The 24,015-nt window shown below is 37.4% G+C and overlaps 2 protein-coding genes across 3 annotated transcripts; both read right to left on the bottom strand.

The window, feature by feature from the left end:
• Positions 1 to 1,958: 1,958 nt before the first annotated feature.
• LOC127656600 (4-galactosyl-N-acetylglucosaminide 3-alpha-L-fucosyltransferase 9-like) lies at positions 1,959 to 10,737 on the bottom strand. Of its 2 annotated transcripts, XM_052144992.1 has the most exons (3): positions 10,441 to 10,737; positions 7,882 to 7,976; positions 1,959 to 7,037 (listed from the first exon to the last, which is right to left on the bottom strand). In XM_052144992.1, exon 3 carries the CDS (start codon positions 7,027 to 7,029, stop codon positions 5,950 to 5,952), a length of 1,080 nt encoding a protein of 359 aa, XP_052000952.1. In that variant the 5' UTR covers positions 7,030 to 7,037; positions 7,882 to 7,976; positions 10,441 to 10,737; the 3' UTR covers positions 1,959 to 5,949. The 2 variants fall into 2 exon arrangements, with proteins under 2 accessions (XP_052000952.1, XP_052000951.1); XM_052144991.1 differs by lacking the exon at positions 7,882 to 7,976.
• A 1,864-nt stretch (positions 10,738 to 12,601) lies between these two features.
• On the bottom strand, positions 12,602 to 22,444 carry LOC127657428 (glycoprotein endo-alpha-1,2-mannosidase-like). The gene is made up of 5 exons (XM_052146201.1): positions 22,306 to 22,444; positions 20,049 to 20,690; positions 16,986 to 17,095; positions 16,824 to 16,900; positions 12,602 to 13,474 (listed from the first exon to the last, which is right to left on the bottom strand). Exons 2-5 carry the CDS (start codon positions 20,560 to 20,562, stop codon positions 12,838 to 12,840), a joined length of 1,338 nt encoding a protein of 445 aa, XP_052002161.1. The 5' UTR covers positions 20,563 to 20,690; positions 22,306 to 22,444; the 3' UTR covers positions 12,602 to 12,837.
• Positions 22,445 to 24,015: the final 1,571 nt, after the last annotated feature.

The raw sequence follows: 24,015 nt of genomic DNA, 5'->3' as shown, positions 1-24,015 counted from the left end.
ATTGTTGTCCTCTGCGCGCACACACAAACACACACACACACACACACACACACACACACACACACACACACACACACACACACACACACACACACATAAACACACACACACACACTCACTCAACATACAAAGAAAGATACAAATATTCTATTCTTCAGCATAATACTGAGATATGTGGCAACTTGATGAACTCTACTACTTCAGCTGGCACAGACATATTCTGAACAACTGTCAGTCCTATTCTTTTGAGAAATAGGATAAGACTGTGCCACCTTAGTGGGTTCAGGAGGATAAGTCCAAATGTCAGAGTATCACCATAGAGAAGTCACAACAACAGCGGGGGATTTGATGCCAGCACACTGAAATGTCCCTTTGGAGTCATCATTCAACTTACAGTGGATTTGGAGGGCTATTTTTACCAGCTTTAGTTATGTTGCTGAAAAAGCGTGTTGCTGTTTTACTAATATGGGTGGCAAAATTCAGTAGGCTATTTTTAAATAAAGTATATAAATAAACACTAAGTATATCGGCTGAGATTGTCTTTGGGAGAAACGGCAACAAAAATACATCTTGTAAGAAACCTTTTTTACATTAAAACCTGTTTAAGTCAAAAGTCTCTAGTTTTATCTGATTTTCCATTTTTTAAATGCCAACGATCGCAAAACGGCATGCTGTTAAACAAAGTGACCATGTACGTGGACTATAGGCTCATTTTCCTTAAAATATCCTATATTCACTGTGCATTATCACATTGAGAATCAATGGATGCATCCAAAAGCTGAAAAATGTTACTTTCAGAGACTGTAGACAGAGTTAGGATGAAAATAAGGTGCATTTCAAAATGTTCTGAGACCAGTGTTCTCCAGACAGCACACTGGAGGTTAAGTCATTCACTAATTAGGGAGCAAGGGAGCATCCAATGGTTTTCCTGTGCAGCTAAGTGCATTCACTCTTAAAATTGGGTAAGAAGTTTAGTTCAGGCTGCAGATGGTGTTTGGACCACTCAAAATGTTTTGCAGACATGGGAAAATGGTAATCAGTACATTGATTCAGAATTTATAATGTATAATGTTATTTTATCATAGTTGGCAGTGATCAGATGCTGGCCTTTACTAATGCTATTTATGCTACTTTATGCTATTTCTGTCTCAACATGAATAAACAATTTGATTTAAAAAAAAAATCACAACTTAGCCCCACTGTCCACATATGTGAACATCAATTTTTAGGAAAACTATTTGGTTTAAAATGTTTTTGTTTTTGTTTTTTTGGTTTTTTGTTTATTAGGTGTCACTAGTTACAAATCAAAAAGATGAAAATGAATCTTAAACATGATTGTATATATATATATATATATATAAAATGAATATATGTGTGTGTGTAAAATTGTTATATATTTAAATGATAAATTGTAATATAAATATATAATATATATATATATATATATATATATATATATATATATATATTATACAGTTAATATATTACAAATATATAATATGGAAATATGAAATATATATTTAAAAGAAAGCTTAAGAATTTAAAACTTATAACAAAGGTATGTAAAATTAAGAAAGATTTATGATTCTGTGCTACTTCTAAGTCACTATACTGAAATGGACTCAAATTTGACACTGACTGTGTTAATTCCTTTGTACAAAATGATCAGATTTTCTTGTTTACACTGAAGCACACAAGATGATCTTTAGAACCTTCTTAAATCATGCTGGATAACATGGATCATCAGGGTTTGGACAAAAGGGTTTGTATTCCAAATAAAAAGACATTTTTAAATTCATGTTTTTTTCTCAAATTGTTATGATGATGATGATGACAATAATGTGTAATAAAAATGTTTTCATTTAATGAGAAAATATGCAAAACAGAAGCATTTTCACTGGTGTCAAACTTATTTTTCTCAGAATGAAGAAGGTAACTGTAAGGTAATGTTCTGCAAATGTCATTTTATTTGATCTCTTTTAGTTTTACTAACAGACATCTAAAGTAAATCATTTGGCAAATAACAATCTTTTGGCAATTTACATTGCAATGAACCCTTACAATGCTATTCACCCTCACATTCCTTTGCACAATAATGGCTCATTTTGCATTCGAGTACATAATGCATAGAGGAGACATTATACTCCATGCCGGCGTCTGTACGACCAGCCTACATGTATGAGTCAGCAGGGGCTCTGAGTCAGACACCACTAACACACTCATAATGCAATGGCTGTTTTAAATGGAACCAAGAGCTCACAGCAAACAATTGTGCACATGAAATAAAGAGAGAGAGGCAGCAAAACAATACAAGTCAGTAATTATGGTCCATAAGGAAATAAGCAATCTCTGATTCACTTTTTACATCATGAAATCATAAACATGTCTTTCTTATTTCACAGTTCAAATTTTTTTTAATTAGACAACATCTTAAATGAAAATGACATCCTCATTAACTTACCCTCATGTCATTCCAAACCGTAAGGAGATGTTAGGAACTGAATGCTAGGGACTGACAGCCTCAGTCGCCATTCACTTTCATTGACTGTGAAAAAAGAAGTGAGGTAATGGAAGTGAATCACGATTGAGTCTGTCGGTATCTAACAGTCTGCCAAACATCTCCTATTGTGTTCCACGGAAGAAATAAAGTCATACACGTTTGGAACAACATGGAGATGAGTAAATGATGACAGAATTTTCATTTTTGGGTGAGATATTCCTTTACATGTGTTTCCAACTCAGTCTGAAACTGTCACCAGCTCAGAAATTCACACGCTTGTGCATGAGCGAAACTTTCAGCTGAAGTTCTCCTTGACAACAGTCCAACAGTATCAAAAGGATTAACACTAATCCTAAAAATTATATTAATAAGAAATTAATTTTCATTGTGGAAAATGCCTAAAGGACGGAAAACGGCATCTGCATAACAATGTCATATTTGTCTTCAGTAGCAGACGCCTCCTCTTTTCTTTTTTTGTGCAAAGGCTTATTTTATTCATGTAATTTCAGTGCATTCATCCTCATGTAAGAGATCATCAAACATTACAGCTATTTACAATACATAAAGAGCATTCAAGGCAAACTGATTATCTTCAAACAAACATTAATCTGAGATGTGTAATGCAGCTTGTATGACCACACATCTTCTTTCTTAATTCATATAAAGAGTCCGGCTCATCAAACAGTGTTTGAACATTTGAGTAATATACAGACAATATGGATAAACAACATTGTTATATAGCATTTTATATAACTGATGGTCCCTGATGGCAGATAAATACAAAAGTTAAAAACTGTCAATGATGATCACCGGTGGATTTTAAGACCACGTGAAATCGCTTGACAAGTGCAGTTTTCTTTCCCATGTTGATGTATTTCCTATTAAAAAGGAAGTTTGGCCAGGACATATCGAAAAGCTCCTCCCCGATTTTGTTTAAATAGCCAATTGAACAATTATTACTGCTTGCTATAGAGCTGTTCAGTCATGCTTACTCTAATTGCTAATTGGCCATGCAGTTCCCTTGGGAATTTCCCAATATTTTTTTATTTTTAAAATAGTCATTGTTTTAATCCTTTATTATCAACTTCAAAATTTACTTATGATGTATTACTGGGTGTAATTTATGTTGTAGAACAAAATCTTGTTTTACTCATAAGTTAAAAAAAAAGAAGAAAAAGAAAAAAAGAAAGTTGATTGTGGCAACATTTTTGCTAAATTACATTACGTGGTTAATTACACGTAACGCAGCAGTTCTGAGGTGAAATGTAAAAGCAAGTTAGAATTTCTCCCAAACAAATGAGGTTTCTAAGGTTAATGCTCTATCGAGTTTTAAATCAAAACCTACATTCCTACCCTCAACCACAAACTTAAATAATGGTGTCAGAAAAAGAAAATGTGATATAAAAACACAATTGCCGAAGCAACCACGTCATTTTGTGGTGCTTTTAAGACTCTTTTGGCTCATGTGTTGACCTTGAATCTCATCAGGACTCATCCAGTACAATTTGTGCTTGAATAAACTTGTAAATGTGCTTTGTTCTGTAATGCAAATGATAAATGTATCACCTTACAGGTCATGCACCATAGTAAGTGTTTAAATGTCATTAGATTGCATTGTATTGAGAAACAGGCAAAACAGTGTTTATGTACTGATAATCTTCCCTTTCACTTATGATTTTTGTCATTTTTGTTGTAGCACCTCTAGTGTTAATTTCACCAGAAAATTGCTGCGATACGTACAAGGAGCCATGTAAAAATAATTTTGCAAAAATTAAGGTATAGTGATGTGTTTCTATTAGGCTAGGATGAGAAAAAATATATATTATTTGGGGAACCCATGGCTCAAAAATGGTCTTAAGACTTGAGACTAGAAAGATTGTACATTTAAAATGTATAGCCTATTCATACTATAAGATAATATTGCCAACTGTTGGAGTAGACAAGCATATAAATAGCCTCAAAGCAAAATGATATTGACTAAAAGCAACAAAACTCCAATTCTGAATTCAAATTTCAACTGTTCAAATGTACAGTAGGACAGACACCACAACATCAACCCACAATTGTATGTGTAATTCACGCATCAAACCAGCAGGAATTGGGTCTGAAACCTTTACATACAAAAAGCTATCTCCATATATCATCAGTTAATGTATATATGTCAAAACAAAGAGTATCAGCATTGGGAAGCAAACATTGCAAAGACTGCCATCAAAAAACTAAACATGCTCTATCCCTTAGTGATCAATTAAGGAGTTCTCCACTAAAACCTCATCTAATATCAGATTGATTAGGTTTATGTTAGCACATCAAAAACAGTCTTGCACCGTGAAAGGAAGGCTAATCTGAGAAATGCATTGGTGTGAATCCCAGAGCAAAAGATCAGAGAGAAGCATCTCTTTTGAGAAAGAAACCTTTGGCAGCAAACATCTAAACTGGAGCATTCATTTCTAACTGAGACAAGATGGCAAGTTTTCCTTCCAACACCAGATTGTGTCTAAACTGAAAAAGTCAGTCATTATGCCTCTCACATTATGATTTCATTTTTCTCAAACTGTACATCTGAGCGTGATTTTCTGTACACCTTCAAAATATGGTACCACCCACTCAAGTCTGTATGTACAGTACATCAGCCTCTTACTCTCAAATCAACATTTCACTGTTAAACAAAGGAAATGTAACATTTAAATATTTCAAAAACAGCTTCACAGTACTTTGACACATATCCAAGCCATGTAAGTTAATTAACAGTGATATTATCAGCAGTTATACAGTACAGTAAAACATTATTATCAGCAATGACACTCCTTACATGTTTGTTTTCCAGTAACAGTGTTGCACTACATTGATCACTGTGGTCAAATATAACACGGTAAAATATGAGTGCATCAATGGTCGCGCATAACAACATCCATACAAAACCATAGAAATGGAAGGCAGGTTTCCTCAAAATACGTACTTAAACACATTACATTTACAGCACATGGACATTTTGCACAACATAAGTTCTGTAAACACTGCATAGATGACTCTATCACTAACATGTACACAACATTGATATAAATAAAGCATAAATATCTCAGTTTCAGAAAAGTGTTCTGTTCTCACTAAATAAACATACTTCCTGGATGTGTACTTACAGTAGGTGGATGAGAAAGCTTTGAACCTTGGAATTGAGTTTTAAATTCATTTTGGTCAAAACTAGCTTTTCAAATAAATGCATAAAATAAAAAGCCGAAATAATAAACTATAAAATACATGATTTGCATCCAGATTAATAAAATGGATGAACAAAACCGAACTCCAAATTAACCTAAATTAACAGCATTTTTTGGGATGTTGTACAAAAATCTGTAATGCCAACAGCAGACCCTTATTTGAACTAAGTTACATAAAGTTCTTATTGTCAAGCAACTTTTTTTTAGCTGGTCCAGATGTTTGTGTGTGGATTAACCCCAATACCACTTGTCAAGCTTGTTAATTGACTTGTACTCATTGTGCCTTCTCACGTAATCACAAGCAAGACATGTATGCTCAGCCCAGAAGTAAGCCTTTTTCACCTTGAAGTGTTTATGCCAGTCAAAGTACTTCAGGTAAAGCTCCTCATTTTTGTCAAGGAACAGCAGGTAATCAGCCAGTTCCTTTGGAGAGGGGAAATCATCAACATGAACGAAAGCATTTCCCTGCACGAAGTTCTGATAGTTCTCCCTTGGTGGGCCGAGCACCACTGGTACCGTACCAACAGAGAGCGGATTGTACAATTTCTCTGTAATATAGTCCTTGTGGATAGAGTTCTCAAATGCCAGGTAGAACTTACAGCTTGCGATTGTCGGGAAATAGTCTTGGTCAGAAATGTACTCGCCAAACGCTTGCCCATATGCATGAACCTCAATGTGTTTGTACAGTTCGTTGTAGTATTTCACTCGTACGTGATCCGGGTTCCAATTGCTGACAATCCAACAAATTAGCTTATTCTTGCTTGGCGGCACAAAGTCCTCCTCTCTTTGGGCAGCGACAATCAATCCATAAGGCACCTCTATATCAGCATCCTGCCGATAGTTAAGAGTTAAATTAAACAGGTTTTCAATACCAGCTAACTGAGATGAATGTGACGGTGACTCAAAGTTCATCCAGATCCATCTCTGCAGCATAGGACGATACACAGGTGGCATGTTGGACAGGTCACTAGTGATGTCCCTGTGATGTATGACGACGGCATCAGATTTGTTGTAAAGGTTTCGATCAGCGGTGATGAAGCAGCCATCGATGCTGAACAAAGAGCTGCAGACATTCAGGTCGTAGGTCTCCCCAAAAGGCCAAAGCCAGACTAGAATTGTGGTCTGGTTTTGGTCACTTCTGTTGGTAAGGAGGCTTTTCACTCGCACTGTGGATGTTTCGGACTCAATGGGGCTGGACAACCAGCTTGAAGATGGCTTGATGTACATTAAAAACAGAGTCACAAAGCATCCTAGTAAAAAGGTACCGAGCAGGAGGGGTCGCAGGATTCTATGAGTTGGTGAAGATGGCATACTCTGGCCTTGACAGAGAAAATTGAAAGCAGAAAATTCAAATCTATTTTATGCACTTTAAATATATGTTAAAATCACGTTTGAAAAGACACTTTTCAAAATTAGCAAACGGTAAACATAAAATGAGACTCATGAAGTCGCAAACTTATTTCTTCTGCAGAACACAAACTAAGATATTTTGTCAATGGGGTCCAAACATTCAAACTCCAAAATGACATAAAAGCAGCATAAAGGTAATCCATATGACATGATTGGTATAATCCATGTCTTCTGAAGCTATTCATTATTTACTATATACTATTTATTATTTTTTTTTTGGGTACATCATTTAGATTTTCTAGAGTTAATCCTCAACCTTTTGGCGACCGCAGTACATTTTAAAAGCATCCCAAAAAACTAATCTCACAACTTGCATCTGCCTTTTTTAAAATACCACGACAGGGCATTTTAAAATCGTAAACCTGGCAACACTGTGACTGGTTTTTGTACAGCACCCTACTTGTATGCCAAGCGGTCATTGGCGGATTTTGGCATAGCCTTAGGCAGCCTCCCAGGGCGGCATCTTGCCGGGGCCAGCATGGGGCGTTTGCCGGGGGAGGCATGGACCCCCAAAATGTTGTTGGTGGTGACCCCTGGGGGGGGGTTTGCCCAGGGTGCCACACAATGAATGACGTTTCTCACCCAAAGTGATCGTATTACTTTAGAAAACATGGATTAAACCAGCCTTTATGTCCTTTTTGGACCCCATTGACTTATATTGTATGGATAAAAACACTTAATACTTTCATTACAATATCTTTAAAATAGCTATCCCTTTAATTGGTAATGCAGTGAATAATATTAATCATTCACCTGATAGATTTGCTGAAATCCAGAGGGTAAAATGCTTGTATGTAGCAGGTTCTTCTTTTAATTACCAGAAGAACTTCAGCCTTAAAATCATAGGTCTTCTCATTAAGGTCCCAGGGAGAAAAGAGATTGGATAGATCACTTAAAAGGTGAAATCAAATATCAGTTTCATATCAAGCATTGTAAATGTTGAATGGGACTGTATCCTCAAAAATAATAGTTTAACTCCTAACAATCTGGATCATTACATAGAACACTCAGACTCTCACTTTTATACAATACCACAAGCTATGCATGAGGACACTGCCATCTTCAGGATATCAGGAAATGATAGACTCTTAAGTCACATGGTAAGATGTTAATATTATGCAATTTGTTTGGTTCAAGAAACTTTTGATTCCCTGTATTTGTACCCAGAATAGATCTTTTAGGGTCCATTTTAACCCTACACTCTTAAAGAAGAATAATAATAATAATAACAATTTGCACTCTAATCTCTTTTGTCTCATACTTTATTAATACAACTGAAAATGTGTAATGCAGCACTTTTCATGTTTCTGTCTCCTTAAGATTAATTGCTTACATTGTATCCTTCCTCATTTTGAAATTTTGGATAAAAGTGTCTGATAAAGGAATAAATGTTTAAATGTTAAAATTTTTGGTTGCCTAAAGCTTTTTCTATGGAAACAGAATGTTTGTTCCCTAACCATTTTCCTAACCTCTAAATTGTGGTAACATATCTGCAACCCTGCTGCAACCTTAGAGCAAAGTAGCTCAGTAAGTACAGTAAATTGAATATAATACAGCAAACAGCATTGAAAACTTCTACTTATTTCAATTAACCCTACCTGACAACTGTCCAGACTTCCAGTATATACAGCGTATAATTGGCCAATCGTGCATCTATATGTTTTTTTATTAATGCTGCAGTTATCAGTTTTTAATAAAAAATAACTATGCATGGGGGATCTGGTTTTCAGAGCATCAAGCGCCCCTAGAGGAATTAAACCTTCTGTCTTGACACAGTCAGCGGCTGACAACATGTGCAATTTCGGTCTGTAGGTCTGTTAACCACAAAACATTTGTATGAATTTAGAAAACATGAAATATATCATATGAGTCATATGTGGAGTCAGTGAAGATGGGCCCCCGTGGTCCCATCCCAGCACTGCATATTTTGTATATCTTCTGTATTTAAAACACCTGTTTCAACTTCTTCGTCTGATGATTAGAGTGCATTTTGACTGCAACTGTATAAACACATACATTTTTGGTGGGGTTGGGGGAATACTGAATGGTCAAGTTCTATACATTAGGCTACGTTTGGGTCTCGCTTTGCTGTATTAAGCATGCCATTAATGCATTTTGTATAAAGGATTTACATTTTCAGTGCTGGTATGCATGAGATATGACCTCTATGTCAACTCTGCAGTTTCCATTTGCCATTAATCCATGTGTATAACGTAAGTGCTGTTTTAAAGGTTTATCAGTGCATGCCTCAGTCATCATATGTGAGAAATAGATTATAAACCTATGTTTATGTCTCAAAATTGAGTTGTTATTCAATTAAACACTAGGCATAACCAAAACAAACCGTAATATGTTATATTTATTGCAGATGTATGCAACATTTTCTTGAGATTTAGGCTATAATTTAGTAGTTTAAAAGGTCCTGATGGTTGTGTAAAGGTCCTGTAATTAGCAACTACAAATTGTTTAACATTCCATGTCCTCTGTCCGCTAGACTTGAATGAAATGTATTCACTGGAAACAAACAGATATATCTACACATACATTTTTGGATAACAATAAACATTTTGCATGTGATGCATGATCCTATGAATGTAAACAGATAACAGAGGAACACAGTTGCATGTTTGTGCCTCACTCAGAGTCTTTTATTAAGACATTTTGTTTTAAATGTATTGTGATGTATTTGGGACACTCAGGGTTGTGTGCTTGTTGGCTACAGTGTTCAGGTCTAATAAATCAATGAGGCAAACTATGACTGCAAATCTTTTTCCTATAGTCTATTTGGATAAATTTGTGTAGTTTAATGTATACAATTGAATGTCTATCCCAATGGTTATATGGTGTCAATAGCCTTTATTTATAATTATACTATAATATAATTATTTTATTATAAAAAATTATAACAATTAATTGGATCTAAGTAATTTCATGCAAGGTAAGATTCGCTTTCAACAGTGATGCTGAGCCTGAAGGTCATCTTAAAATGCACTGTTACGTCTTACATGTTATTCCTTGAGATTTGCGGTGAAATATGAAATGGTCCCTCTGATATATCTAGACTGCTTTTTCTATATTAAGCAGAACCGCATTATAGCTACCCAAAAAGGACACACGAAGCATCCCGCTGAGAATTCATGTCCCCGCGCTCATGCCATGTTTAATTATTATAACTCAAAAAAATACCCATGAGATGAATGAAAAAATGACGGTGCGTGCAGCTCGCGTATGACATTTCCATGCATGCCTTGAAAAATTTAAATACAAAATACAGGTAACCTTTCTTCGGTTTCAGTAAATAATTTCGCTCACCTCTCCATAAGCAATCATTCTCGAGGGAAAGCCACATGTTCTTCATTTATTTACCCGCAGACATCCCACACACCTCACGTATATCTGCATGTTGCCGAAACATGTCCGATGGTGATAATATTTGATAAACAATTCGCCAGGAATAGGATGCACCTGAACCCATCGCCTTCGCCTATGCATTAATGCATGTTGCAAGTGTCTGCAAAAATGACCGACATAAATATGCGCGTGAAAGTCTAAACATGAAAGCGTCTATGGGTGAGAAATAGCGAGTATGAGCAAGAGCATCGCTGGAAAGACGCCATGTAACGCACACACGCGCGCGCTACGTTACCTTTCCAGTGTCACTGCGGGTAACGCATGGACACACACACACACACAGAGAGAAGAAGAGAACGAGAGAGATTGTGTGTGTGTGTGTGTGTGTGTGTGTGTGTGTGTGTGTGTGTGTGTGTGTGTGTGTGTGTGTGTGTGTGTGTGAGCGTGTATTTATCACTTTGTGGGGACCAAATGTCCCAATAAGGATAGTTAAACCCGAATTTTTTGACCTTGTGGGGACATTTTGTCGGTCCCCATGAGGAAAACAGCTTATAAATCATACTAAATTATGTTTTTTGAAAATGTAAAAATGCAGAAAGTTTTCTGTGAGGGTTAGGTTTAGGGGTAGAGTTAGGTTTAGGGGATATAATATAAAGTTTGTACAGCATAAAAACCATTATGTCTATGGAAAGTCCCCATAAAACATGGAAACACTACGTGTGTGTGTGTGTGTGTGTGTGTGTGTGTGTGTGTGTGTGTGTGTGTGTGTGTGTGTGTGTTTGGGTCGTCTACGAAGGCATTTTTTTAGGTCAAGGGTTATTATGCTATTAATGTGGTTTATGAGGACATTTCTAGTGTCCCCATAATTCTTAAAAAAAAAAAAAAAAAAAACATAGTTTATGGGATAGAAACTATAGTTCATACAGTATTAAAATCATTATGTCTATGGCGAGTCCTCATAAGCAAAGCCTTAAGCACCAAGCATTTTCATCAAGACCGGGGCTATAGTTGTCACAATGGAACTGGGCGTGACAAATTCGGCGGCAAACGCTTCATCCCCGCCAGTGAGACGCACCTATAGCCGACAGCTTGGGGATGGCGGCAAAACGAAGCCGTGCGGACATTTTTTGCTATCTGGGTTGGAATTAAATTCATATTCCAGGTTCAATACAAGTTATGCGCCTGTAAACCAGCTAAAATCTGGGTTCCAGTGAAGCACTTACAATGGAAGTAAATTATAGTGGAAGTTATAGCCAATTTTACAACTTCGTTAAAATGACGATGTAGGCCTAATGTCAGACTCTTAAAACGACTGTAAAAATAACGATTTAAACACCTTTAGGGCCTACAGCTCAAATAATACACGAGTTTTAACAGAAGAATTAATGCAAGTGCTTCACATTTCTGCCTTTAAAACCTTCAAAAAATTGGCACCATTCACTTCCATTGTAAGTGGATCACTGGAACATCTATTGTTTTCTTCTTTTTTTTTTTTTTTTTTGAGGGACGAGTCGAAATAATTCGTAATAATCAACATTATCCCACAATTGCTGTTGAGTGTGCTTAACTCGTACCTGGAATATCCATTTATATAGCATATTATAGGCTTTAAAAGGTCAAATTTAAACACTAAAACATGAAATGTTAAATCTAACTTAGGCCTATAAAATAATTATAATAATTGGCCATCAATGTTGGAATTGATTGTATACTTTTACAATTATATACCCTATATTAAAAAAAACGTGACAACTTACCACAACCTGAAATGTTTAAAAAAATAAATAATATATATATATAAATCAGTTTAACATTTTTGGTTCAAACCTACAGATTTAACAGATGAATCTTGCCTGAATGTACATCAGTGTTGTTGTATTGTTTCCCAGTTTAACCAATAGCTATAGCCAAAATTGTATTATACTGACACTTAATTTGGAAAATATAATTCACAAAATGTTTCTACATTAGGACAGTTTTGAGATAGGTGCATAAAACTGTAACACCCCTTATGTCTTCCCTGTGTGTGACAACTTACCCAGGTCTCACCTAGGTGTATGAGATGTATAGAAACAAACCACATATTTATAAAAAAAACAACAACAACAACAAATATTTCAGCTTAATCATTTAATGTTAAAAAAAGAATTGAATAATTCCCATTAATTAATAAATAACAAAATAAATTAATTCTTTCATTGTGGTGCAAGGTCAGACCACAGGCAATATTTTTAATTTATAGCATCTTGGCAGAATTTCTATGAAAGCAAGTTTGATGAGTCAAATTTACAGACAGTGGTTAGAAGGCATGTAGTTAAATCAAAAGTACAAATTCACTGCTCCTTTAGGAGTAACAATTTACTCCAGCCATTTCTTCTGCTCCTCACTGAATCTTCTAGCCCACTTCTGCGTTATCTCTAAATAAGCAGTAGGCTTATGAGGAAGGTAGTCAAGGTATGTCATTTTACCCCATGTCTTGGGGACAGCCTTTTCAATTTGTGTTCCTTCATGCCATTCGTTAAATGAAGTTATAGAGATGATCTGTGGCCTCGCTTCCACTGCTGCATTAAAGGCAGTCTCGTAATATTTTCCGTTAATGCGATTCCTTGTATTCTTGGAGTTCCAAGGCCTAATGCTAGTGTCGATGTAACCTGGCCCAACACTTGGTATGAAAACCAAATCATTGTAATCGCAGAAGGTTTTAATGGTTCTCCAGTTGTGATGTGAGGAACCATAGGTAAAGCCATTGGTTGCAAAGTACGTGTAAAGTCCATCAAAGCCAGCAGTCAGAATGTCCTTCTTATGCTTATCATCCACGAGAAGTGCAATGAAGATGCCATCATATGATGTGTCCCTGATGGTGTATTTGCCATCCGACTTCAGCAACTGTGCCCAGACTTCAGGGCTTTGTAAGTAGGAGTCATATATATAGTACAATGGAAGAAACTTGCCCGTGTTTGTTTTGTATCTGTAAAAAGCAGGATGGTTTCCATACCTGTGAAGTACAATGTATTCATTTAAATTTAAAACATACTAAAACACAATCAAGTGTCATATTTGTGCATTTGTTGATGACGTGAGCAGACATACAGTTGAAGTCAGAAGTTTACCTTAACCAAATACATTTAAACTCAGTTTCTCACAATTCCTGACATTTAATCGTAGAAAACCTTCCCAGTTATTAAGTCAGTTACTTTATTTTAAGAATGTAAAATGTCAGAATAATAGAGAAAATTATTTATTTCAGCTTTTATTTCTTTCATCACATTCCCAGTGAGTCAGAAGTTGACATACACTTTGTTAGTATTTGGTAGCATTGCCTTTAAATGGTTTAACTTGGGTCAAACATCCAGTCCCACCTGCAGCAAAGGACCCCCACAACATGATGCTGCCACCCTATGCTTCACAGTTGGGATGGTGTTCTTCGGCTTGCAAGCCTCACCCTTTTTCCTCCAAACATAACGATGGTCATTATGGCCAAACAGTTCATCAGACTAGAGGACATTTCTCTTTGTTCCCATGTGCACCTGCAAACTGTAGTCTGGCTTTTTATGGCAGTTTTGGAGTAGTGGCTTCTTCCTTGCTGAGCAGCCTTTCAGGTTATGTCGATATAGGACTTGTTTTACTGTAAAAAAAATTGAGTTAAAAGTCACAGGGAACTCCTGAAAAGAGGCTGAGAAAATACGTGCTTGTGACAGGGTGGAGGGCGTTTCCGGATCGGGATTTTACACACCGGTCCCTTATCAGGCTAATCAAACCTCCGAGAGGGATAAAGGCCGACTGCGAATGGTGGTGCGACAAAGAGAGAGAGACAACGTTTGCGGGCAGATGCCCGGCTGCCTGGAAGCAGAGGAACGGCAGCCGACCGCGAGGGGACAAGGGACTCCTAACCAACCACCTGGAGTGGTCAGGGCCGCCAACCGCCTGGAGCGGGAGAACTGCTGCCAGGGGCGGGGGAGACCCCTTCTGTTCCCTGAGAAAGCAGGCGGGGCGTTCCGTCCGCCAGGGGGCTGGAGGACTGCCTCCGATCCGCTCGGGGAGGCGTGGCTGTCATCCGTTAGAGGAGTGGCCAAGGACCAAGCTACGGTGTATCGCAGAACCAGCTAATATGTTTTTTTCTCTCTCTCTCTCTCCCACTGCCATTCCATGTTGGCCTTTTCCCTCTCTTTTAAATTTTACAGTTTTTTTTTTGTTGGGGGGTACTGCACTGTTACAGGGTGTACCCCCCTTTTCCATTATTGTTTCCCTTACCTTGTCCACTCCCAGATTCAGGAAGGCGGGGATGACCTGCCGGCAGACAGGGCTTAAGGCACACCCTCCCCCAGGGAAGGGGGGGGGGGTGTACATCATGCTGGGGGCTACCCGGCCTGAGAGAACGAGGGAGGAATGTGACAGTGCGGAGGGCGGGGCCGGGTCATGATTTTACACACCCGGTCCCTTATCAGGCTAATCAAGCCTCCGAGAGGGATAAAGGCCGACTGCAGATGGTGGTGTGTGAGAGAGAGAAAACATTTACATGCAGCCGTTCATCCTGTGTGTGTGTTTGTGTCTTTTGGTTTTAGTTTTTCATTAAACTATTATTTATTTTGTCAAGCCGGTTCTCGCCTCCTCCTTTCCATTGAACTGCTTTACAGGTAGAAATACGAGTGCTCGCAGGATGCTGGATTTGCTCAAGTTTTATGAGGTTTGTTTATTACATATGTTTAAATGAGGTATCCGCATATTTGCAGACAGTATATGATATTAGTTTTTTGACAATTGCCTTTTTATCATTAGACAAGCAGTTCAAAGTTAAAGGGAGCTGTTGAGGAGGAGAGGAGAGTGAAACATGCGAGCACTTTAACATTATGAACTCAGATGCGTCTGTCACAGCTTTGATATGCGGACCGTGTAAATGAAACTGTGTTGCACACTGTAGTAGCAACATGACACACAAAAAAAAATAGGACTGCTCATTTTTATGTTACAGGTGCTTCACATGGAAGCAGGCGATTCTCTGTACCCTCGTTTCCTTAATAAACAAATCGACCAAACAGGAAAATGTATCATCCGATGCAGATAATTGAAAAATTCAAATATCGCCTGATTTAGTGGCCTCTGCGATATCTCAGTTGACCACTATAAATAAACCATTGATTTTTCATATCGCCATTTTAATGCTAATTACCGATATGCCGATGGATTTCATTTGTTCAAAAATTGGCAATTAAATATTGGCAGCATAGGTGCATCCCTACTTTACAACTAACTTTTCATATGATTAAAATGCTATTATTGATATTAGTGGACAATGATGTTTAGCATTTTAAACAAGTAAAAATTGTCACAAAAAAAAAAAAACATGTAGCTTCATAGTGCTGATAATTTAGACTACAGAGTCGCAAAGAATGTAATATAAGTCTCAGGTGTCCCCAGAATGTGTCTGAAGTTCAGCTCAAAATACCCCACGGATCATTTATTATACCATCTTTTTGGGTGGAATCAAAAACATGCTGTTTTCATGTGTGTCACTTTAAATGCAAATGAGCTGCTGCTCCCCGCCCCCGACATAGCTGTGGTCTCCTTAAATACAATCAGAGACAATGGAAAATTTAGCTGCATTAGCCATGGAATCAGCTAACAAGCACATTAGGAAAGGCAATTTGCAAACATTCACAAAATATAAAGTGCGATACTTAAATATTCAGGATATAAAGCTGGAACACGAACAGTTGGTACTGATCCATGAAAAAATAAATGAATCCTGCTTTATATTGACACTGATTCACAAAGCAGTCCGGTGTAAAATGATCTGCACAAACATACACAATTTTTTTTGTAAGTTTTGGAGCACATTTCCTTCAAAAACAAACCTTGTACATGAAGACTCTGCTTTTACAGCCAACAGAGCACTTATGATGCTTACGAAGCTGAGACATTATTCTTCTCACTGTATCTGCTCCAGAGCGGGAAGAAATGGCGGACTTTGTGTAGATCATTCAGGGGAGAATCTATGTTAATAGGGTGGAGTCTATTGTGGGCGAGGCCTGCTCTAACATGACATCAACGAAAACCATTCATTTTGACACATTGTTTTTGATTAATAGAAATATAAGAAAGAGGATTGGGTGGACTTTTAACATTGTAGGGTGGTTGTGTACACACTGCTGACTCACATTTATGTACAAACACTATGTAAAAGTTAATTTTTTATTTTCCATCTGAAATGCTCATATTAGTAGTTTCTCTTTGAGACCGAAACCAGAAAAACAGTCCAGCTGCAAATAGAATTATCAACGCGCTGCCCAGTTGATAGTCAGGAAAACTGTGAATAGCAAGAGCAGGATGATATACATCATACTTACCGCTCCACAATATATTTAATATTTTCATGCATATTTGCATCATCTCGTCCTTTGTATGGCTCAATGTGAAAAACAACCTGTGAGGGACACAAAATGGATTAGATTATCTGAGACAAAAGCCAAAGGCTATGAATTTCAAACCTCCATCTGTAACTACAACACCTTCAATTTATATTTGTCAGCAGCATCCAAAATCAAAGGCACCAAGGCATCAATCACTTCACCATTGTCATCCTTCATACTAGGTGGATACCAAGAAATTGCAAGCACACCTGAAATGACCAAGAATAAGCATAGCATGTATTCAGTAGACAGTTTCTACCTACAAGTTATCATGCATCTTCATATGACAATGCACCTATAGACTTGATACTGCTCACTAAATCTGTATCTTCCGTATATTATATTGATATTAGTGGTGTAGTGAAGCCATTATCTGTATCTGTTACTAGGGGTGTGCAATATACAGGTGAAACTCGAAAAATTAGAATATCGTGCAAAAGTTCATTAATTTCAGTAATTCAACTTAAAAGGTGAAACTAATATATTATATAGACTCATTACAAGCAAAGCAAGATATTTCAAGCCTTGATTTGATATAATTTTGATGATTATGGCTTACAGCTTATGAAAACCCCAAATTCAGAATCTCAGAAAATTAGAATATTACATGAAATCAATAAAAAAAGGATTTTAAATACAGAAATGTCGGCCCTCTGAAAAGTATAATCATGCATATGTACTCAGTACTTGGTTTGGGCCCCTTTTGCATTAATTACTGCCTCAATGCGGCGTGGCATGGATGCTATCAGCCTGTGGCACTGCTGAGGTGTTATGGAAGACCAAGATGCTTCAATAGCGGCCTTCAGCTCTTCTGCACTGTTTGGTCTCATGTCTCTCATCTTTCTCTTAGCAATGCCCCATAGATTCTCTATGGGGTTCAGGTCAGGCGAGTTTGCTGGCCAATCAAGCACAGTAATACCATGGTTATTGAACCAGGTTTTGGTACTTTTGGCAGTGTGGGCAGGTGCCAAGTCCTGCTGGAAAATGAAGTCAGCATCTCCATAAAGCTTGTCTGCTGAAGGAAGCATGAAGTGCTCTAAAATGTCCCGGTAGACGGCTCCGTTGACTCTGGACTTAATAAAGCACAGTGGACCAACACCAGCCGATGACATGGCTCCCCAAACCAACACAGACTGTGGAAACTTCACACTGGACTTCAAGCATCTTGGATTGTGTGCCTCTCCATTCTTCCTCCAGACTCTGGGACCTTGGTTTCCAAATGAGATGCAAAATTTGCTCTCATCAGAAAAGAGGACTTTGGACCACTGAGCAACAGACCAGTTCTTTTTTCTTTAGCCCAGGTAAGACGCTTCTGACGTTGTTTGTTGTTCAGGAGCGGCTTGACAAGAGGAATACGACATTTGAAGCCTCAGTCCACTCCTTGTGAAGCTCCCCACACATTTGAATGGCCTTTTCCTGACAATCCTCTCCAGGCTACGGTCATCCCTGCTGCTTGTGCACCTTTTTCTTCCACACTTTTCCCTTCCACTTAACTTTCTATTAATGTGCTTTGATACAGCACTTTGAGAACATCCAACTTCTTTTGCAATTACCTTTTGAGGCTTTTCCTCCTTGTGGAGGGTGTCAGTGATGGTTTTCTGCACAACTGTCAGGTCAGCAGTCTTCCCCATGATTGTGAATTCAACTGAACCAGACTGAGAGACCATTTAAAGGCTCAGGAACCCTTTGCAGGTGTTTAGCTGATTAGAGTGTGACACTTTGAGCTACAATACTGAACCTTTTCACAATATTCTAATTTTCTGAGATTCTGAATTTGGGGTTTTCATAAGCTGTAAGCCATAATCATCAAAATTATATCAAATAAAGGCTTGAAATATCTTACTTTGCTTGTAATGAGTCTATATAATATATTAGTTTCACCTTTTAAGTTGAATTACTGAAATTAATGAACTTTTGCACGATATTCTAATTTTTCGAGTTTCACCTGTATATAGTCTACGATAATATCGCAATTGTTGTTTTAACAATATGCGAAATCATATTATCAAGTATGTCAGTCATTTTCAAAAATCACAAATTCACTGCGTGTAGTATAGTAATATATACGTAATATATATATGTAATATAAAGGTAGTATATACTACTGCACATACGCATTCTGATCGTGATGTTTCACATTAGATTGTGGTGCGTATGACAGAAGTTAAAAATGAGCGAAGAAACGGTGAGAGGAGAAGGTCAAACATCAACAACCTTGCAACCCACGCTAGATTAAATTGCTAGACATGGTTCGTGATCAATAGCATAGAGGTGGTTTGGTTTCGAAAGGTTAGATGCTAGTCAAAGCACACAAAAAAAAAAATCGGTTACAGTCGAAAGCAGCTCGACGACCAACCTGTTTCACCATCTGTGAACTACCCACTGCACTGAATATGAGAAATATGAAAAGCTTTGCGAGTCAACTGAACACAACACGCCTGCAGCTGACAGGGTAAAAGAAAAAGGAAAAAAAACACACTCAACAACTTTGGCAGAATCTTTTAACAAAAAAGTTCCTTACGACAAAAAAGCGACAGATGGCAATATATAACAAACGCTGTCACCAATTACATCGCAAAAGACATGGTGCCAAGAGGTTGAGAGATGTTTTTTAACAACTTTTGAAGACGTTAGACCCAAGATACACACTGCCTGGCTTATTTTTTTTGTATCTTTGACTTTACACAAGGGTGTAATTTTTTTTTTCTTGTGCTGTGTTGGAAAGAATTTTGCATTTGGTGACTTTTTGCATGTATGCTCAATTCACCTTACAACAGAGCAGTGTTTTGTATTGCTCTTACTTGAATACTTCAGTTTAAAATAATAAAGATCTCTTTTCCTTCAATATATTGTTTCGAATAATAATATAAAAAATCAAAACATATTAATAGCATGTTATGCTATTAATATGTTGTACGAGGGAACTAGTACAATATAAGACTTCTACAAAAAAATGTAAGGATGCAAAATATCGTCTGCTTATCCTTATCGGCAAAATCCCAGAAAATATCGAGATATAATTTGTCAATACCGCACACCCCTACACATCCCTAATTGATATACTGTATCTACACTTTGTGTCTGTGTTGACTTTATGTAATTATTCTGAACGGAGCAATTATAGTAAGTAAACATAATATCTGTTGTTGGGAAACTTCTCACCAACAGCAGCTGATCGCAGTTGTTGCATGTGTTCTTCCAAAACAGAGGGGTCTCTAGAACTGTATGGTCCCAAGGCAGGGTAGAAGTTTGCTCCGATGTCTTCAGGTGGCTGGTGTCTTCCTGTAGGATAATCTGATGCAACTTTAGGGTCCCAGTGTGGCAACAGTGGATGATCCCAGTGTACATACTTTCCATCAAATTGAGGGTTTCCATACCATGCATAGTAAAATGCATGCACATTGTAGATAGGCTCAGGTAAATCTTGCATTTTGTCCTCCAGGCTGCCAGCTTTCTGTGCAGATAGCTTCTTTGTTATCATCTGTGCTGCCATAGTGGATTCAGCAACCTTGTTGCCTTTTTCCATTTCTCTAGGAGGTGGAATAAGTCTTAACGCAAACTGACTGCCAAAACTGTTATCTTCAGGGCTCAGAGACTTTAGAATAATTGTTATAATAAATACAACCAGGGCTAAAGCGAGCAGCGCACAACAAAATTTCCGTCTGAACCGTGCCATTACCCCAAAAGTTGGATAAAGTTCATTCCACTAAAGGGAGCACAGCCAATGATGGGACAAAAGTGTTAATTCAAACCATCAGGTTCAAGCTTCATCTTTGGACTTTTCCTGGAATACACCATTTCTAGCTGTAAAACAAATACAAAACATCATGTTGAAACATAACTCACAATCTGTAGTTAGGTAGAGGATTCTGTCTTAAAAAGGTAGCACAACTAGCTTTTAATATACAAATCATTAACTTTACGACCTATGGTCATTTCTTATCCAATGGGACAAACTGTATAATAAAGGAATATTATGGGTTCAATACAATTTAACGTCCACAAATTGGCTCCATACACTTCCATTTAAGTGCCTCACTGGAATACAGATTTTTGCTTTTTTTTTTTTTTTTTAAGAAGAGAAATAAATTGTGGTAATCAACACTATGCCACAAATGCTGTCAATTGAGTTTAACTTGCATTGAACCTGGAACATTCCCTTAACTGCAAGGACAGTAAACCAAAACAACTAGGTGTACAATGACAATAAGGTAGGAGGCAATTTTTGTTTTAGATCCATTAATTCATAGGTCATTACATTGACATGAACCTACAGCTTTTGTGAAAACCATAACATTGAACATCATACTGTACATCGATTAGCCACAACATTAAAATCACCTGCTTAATATTGTGTAGCTCCCCCTCGTGCCGCCAAAACAGCGCCAACCTGCATCTCAGAATAGCATTCTGAGATGTTATTCTTCTCACCACAATCATACAGAGTGGTTATCTGAGTTACCGTAGACTCTTGTCAGTTTGAACCAGTCTGTCCATTCTCTGTAGACCTCTCTCATCAACAAGGCATTTCCGTACACAAAACTGCCGCTCACTGGATGCTTTTTGTTATTGGCACCATTCAGAGTTAATTCTAGACTGTTGTGCATCTCCCAGGAGATCAGCAGTTACAAAAATACTCAAACCAGCCCATCTGGCACCAACAATAATGCCACGCTCCAAATCAATGAGATCACATTTTCCCCATTCTGATGGTTGATGTGAACATTAATTGATGATCCTGACCCATATCTGCATGATTTTATGCACTAATGCTGCCACGGATTGGCTGATTTAATAAAAGCATGGATGTTTGTTGGTGTCAGACGGTCTGGTTTGAGTATTTCTGTTACTGCTGATCTCCTGGGATTTTCATGCACAACAGTCTAGAATTTACTCAGAATGGTGCCAAAAACAAAAAGCATCCAGTGGGCGGCAGTTCTGTGGACGAAAATGCCTTGTCTATGAGAGAGGTCAACAGAGAATGGACAGATTGGTTCGAAACTGACAAAGTCTACAGTAACTCAGATAACCACTCTGTACAATTGTGGTGAGAAGAATATAATCTCAGAATGTTATCCTGAGATGCGGTTTGGCGCTGTTTTGGCGGCACGAGGGAGACCTACACAATATTAGGCAGGTGGTTTAAATGTTGTGGCTGATTGGTGTATATGGTAAACGTGCAAGGACCTTCCTGAATTTAGATGAGTGGAACCCATGGAAAAAAATTACATGACAAGTTTTCCATAAAAATCCACATATTATGGTCAGAACATAATTGTTAAGTATAAGAACCAAAACCGCAAACACGAAACACCATTGGCCACATAATAGCATTAAAAGAGATACATGAGTTAGCTAATACAAATGCTTCAGTCAAGTGACTTAGTCTTACTGAACTTCTACAATGACAACATCATACCTCTGCTGAGAGACATCATGTAATGGAAGACGCGTTTTCTTTACGTATGAGCAGAGTTGCATTTAACACACATTTAACGTTGGACATAAAATGTCACGCTGCAGGACTAACGCGGAAGTGTCAGCGCACAGCAGTTTCTACTCTGCTGTTTATTTTGCAATTGTAGAATCAGTGAGTTTGGCTGCCATCTATTGGACGGGAGGCGAAATCACAAATCCTCCTACTTCGAATGCTTAGAATCCTAGAATCCTTTATTTTGGTCACACATTATACACACAGTTTTTTGCATATATATATATACAGTGAAATGTATTAGTTTTCACATATCCCAGCTAAGCTGGGGTCAGAGTGCAGGGTCAGCCATGATACGGCGCCCCTGGAGCAGATAGGGTTAAGGGCCTTGCTCAAGGGCCCAACAGTGGTATCTTGGTGGTGCTGGGGCTTGAACCCCCGACCTTCTGGTCAGTAAACCTGAGCCTCAACCACTGAGCCACCACTGCCCATTTCAGCTCAGCCCACTTATTCTGATTTACAGAAAAATATATACACTATCAGTATTTGCACTTAGGTGTATTTTGTATGTAAAATGATTGCAGAATAACAGCGCATGCAAAATAAAAACAGTGTTGGATGGTTGTGATTTATTTATTTATTTATTCATTTTTACAAGAAAAAAGGGTTGGCTTCATATATTTTAGCTTAGGTATTTATTTTATTTAAAATGCTATTCCAAAACGCATTGCATTCTCAATCGCAGCCATAAGAGGGCATTGTTCGCATTGACATTAAGAGGGTTGAGAGAGTAAAATCGACATTAAAAAGTCGACATTAAGCATAGCACAGTCAGTGATGTTCAATTAATGTTGTCAATGACGTTCAATTATTTAAATAAATGCATAAAGTAATATGTATGCTAGAATATTAACCACTTTAGATAAGGCTGCTGCTAGCCTGCCTTACACATGTATGTGCATGAACAAACATTTTATTATAAATAAATAAATAAATAACTCTATAACTCAAAATAACTCTATATTCAATAGGCTACAGTTCTACATATTAAGATGAGCATAGACAATAAATATACATCTATTTGTTCAAAACTCATGAACCTGAAGTCAGAAAATTAACTTTATTAAAATTATTTAAATCAAAATAGGAAAAAGTATTTTTCCTTATTTTGACAAATGACTCTGCTTCATAAATGACAATCAGTCTCTTGTGTTTGATATTACTTAAATGGCTCAACCTAAGCTGGAAAGCTTTCTTTACCAAAGTGAAACATGCATTCTGTGATAGGTTCCAGGGATGCTTTGTGAAGTAGATGCAGAACCAAGGAATTTGTGAGGTTTTCATATACTGCCAAAAAGACGGCTTTGATGTCAATGCCACTCTACGCCTTTGAGAATCAGTCACAGTTATTTTTAAATCTAACAGTGAAATTTTGGCTCGTTTGGATTGAAATCAAAGAAGAAGCAAGAGCTGTCTGCTTCAACCTGATAATTCAAATGATTGCTTGCCAGCTCCTTTGGGGTACAGTCAAATTAAGTGCTGCTTTGCTTACTCTAATATAGGCTGTCCTTGCAAATGTACATACCACAAATTAAAAGCATGATTCTCTGATTTATCCAGATGTTTTCTGATTTAATACATTAATAATTAATTTTGATAGCACTCCAAGAATTACAATTCTCTGTCACAAAATAATGT

The sequence above is a fragment of the Xyrauchen texanus genome, chromosome 16 (genome assembly GCF_025860055.1).
Source record: "Xyrauchen texanus isolate HMW12.3.18 chromosome 16, RBS_HiC_50CHRs, whole genome shotgun sequence".
NCBI classification, from domain to species: Eukaryota; Metazoa; Chordata; class Actinopteri; order Cypriniformes; family Catostomidae; genus Xyrauchen; species Xyrauchen texanus.
The sequence above is the reverse complement of the archived record's forward strand: the minus strand, read 5'-3'. Positions and strand labels throughout refer to the sequence as shown.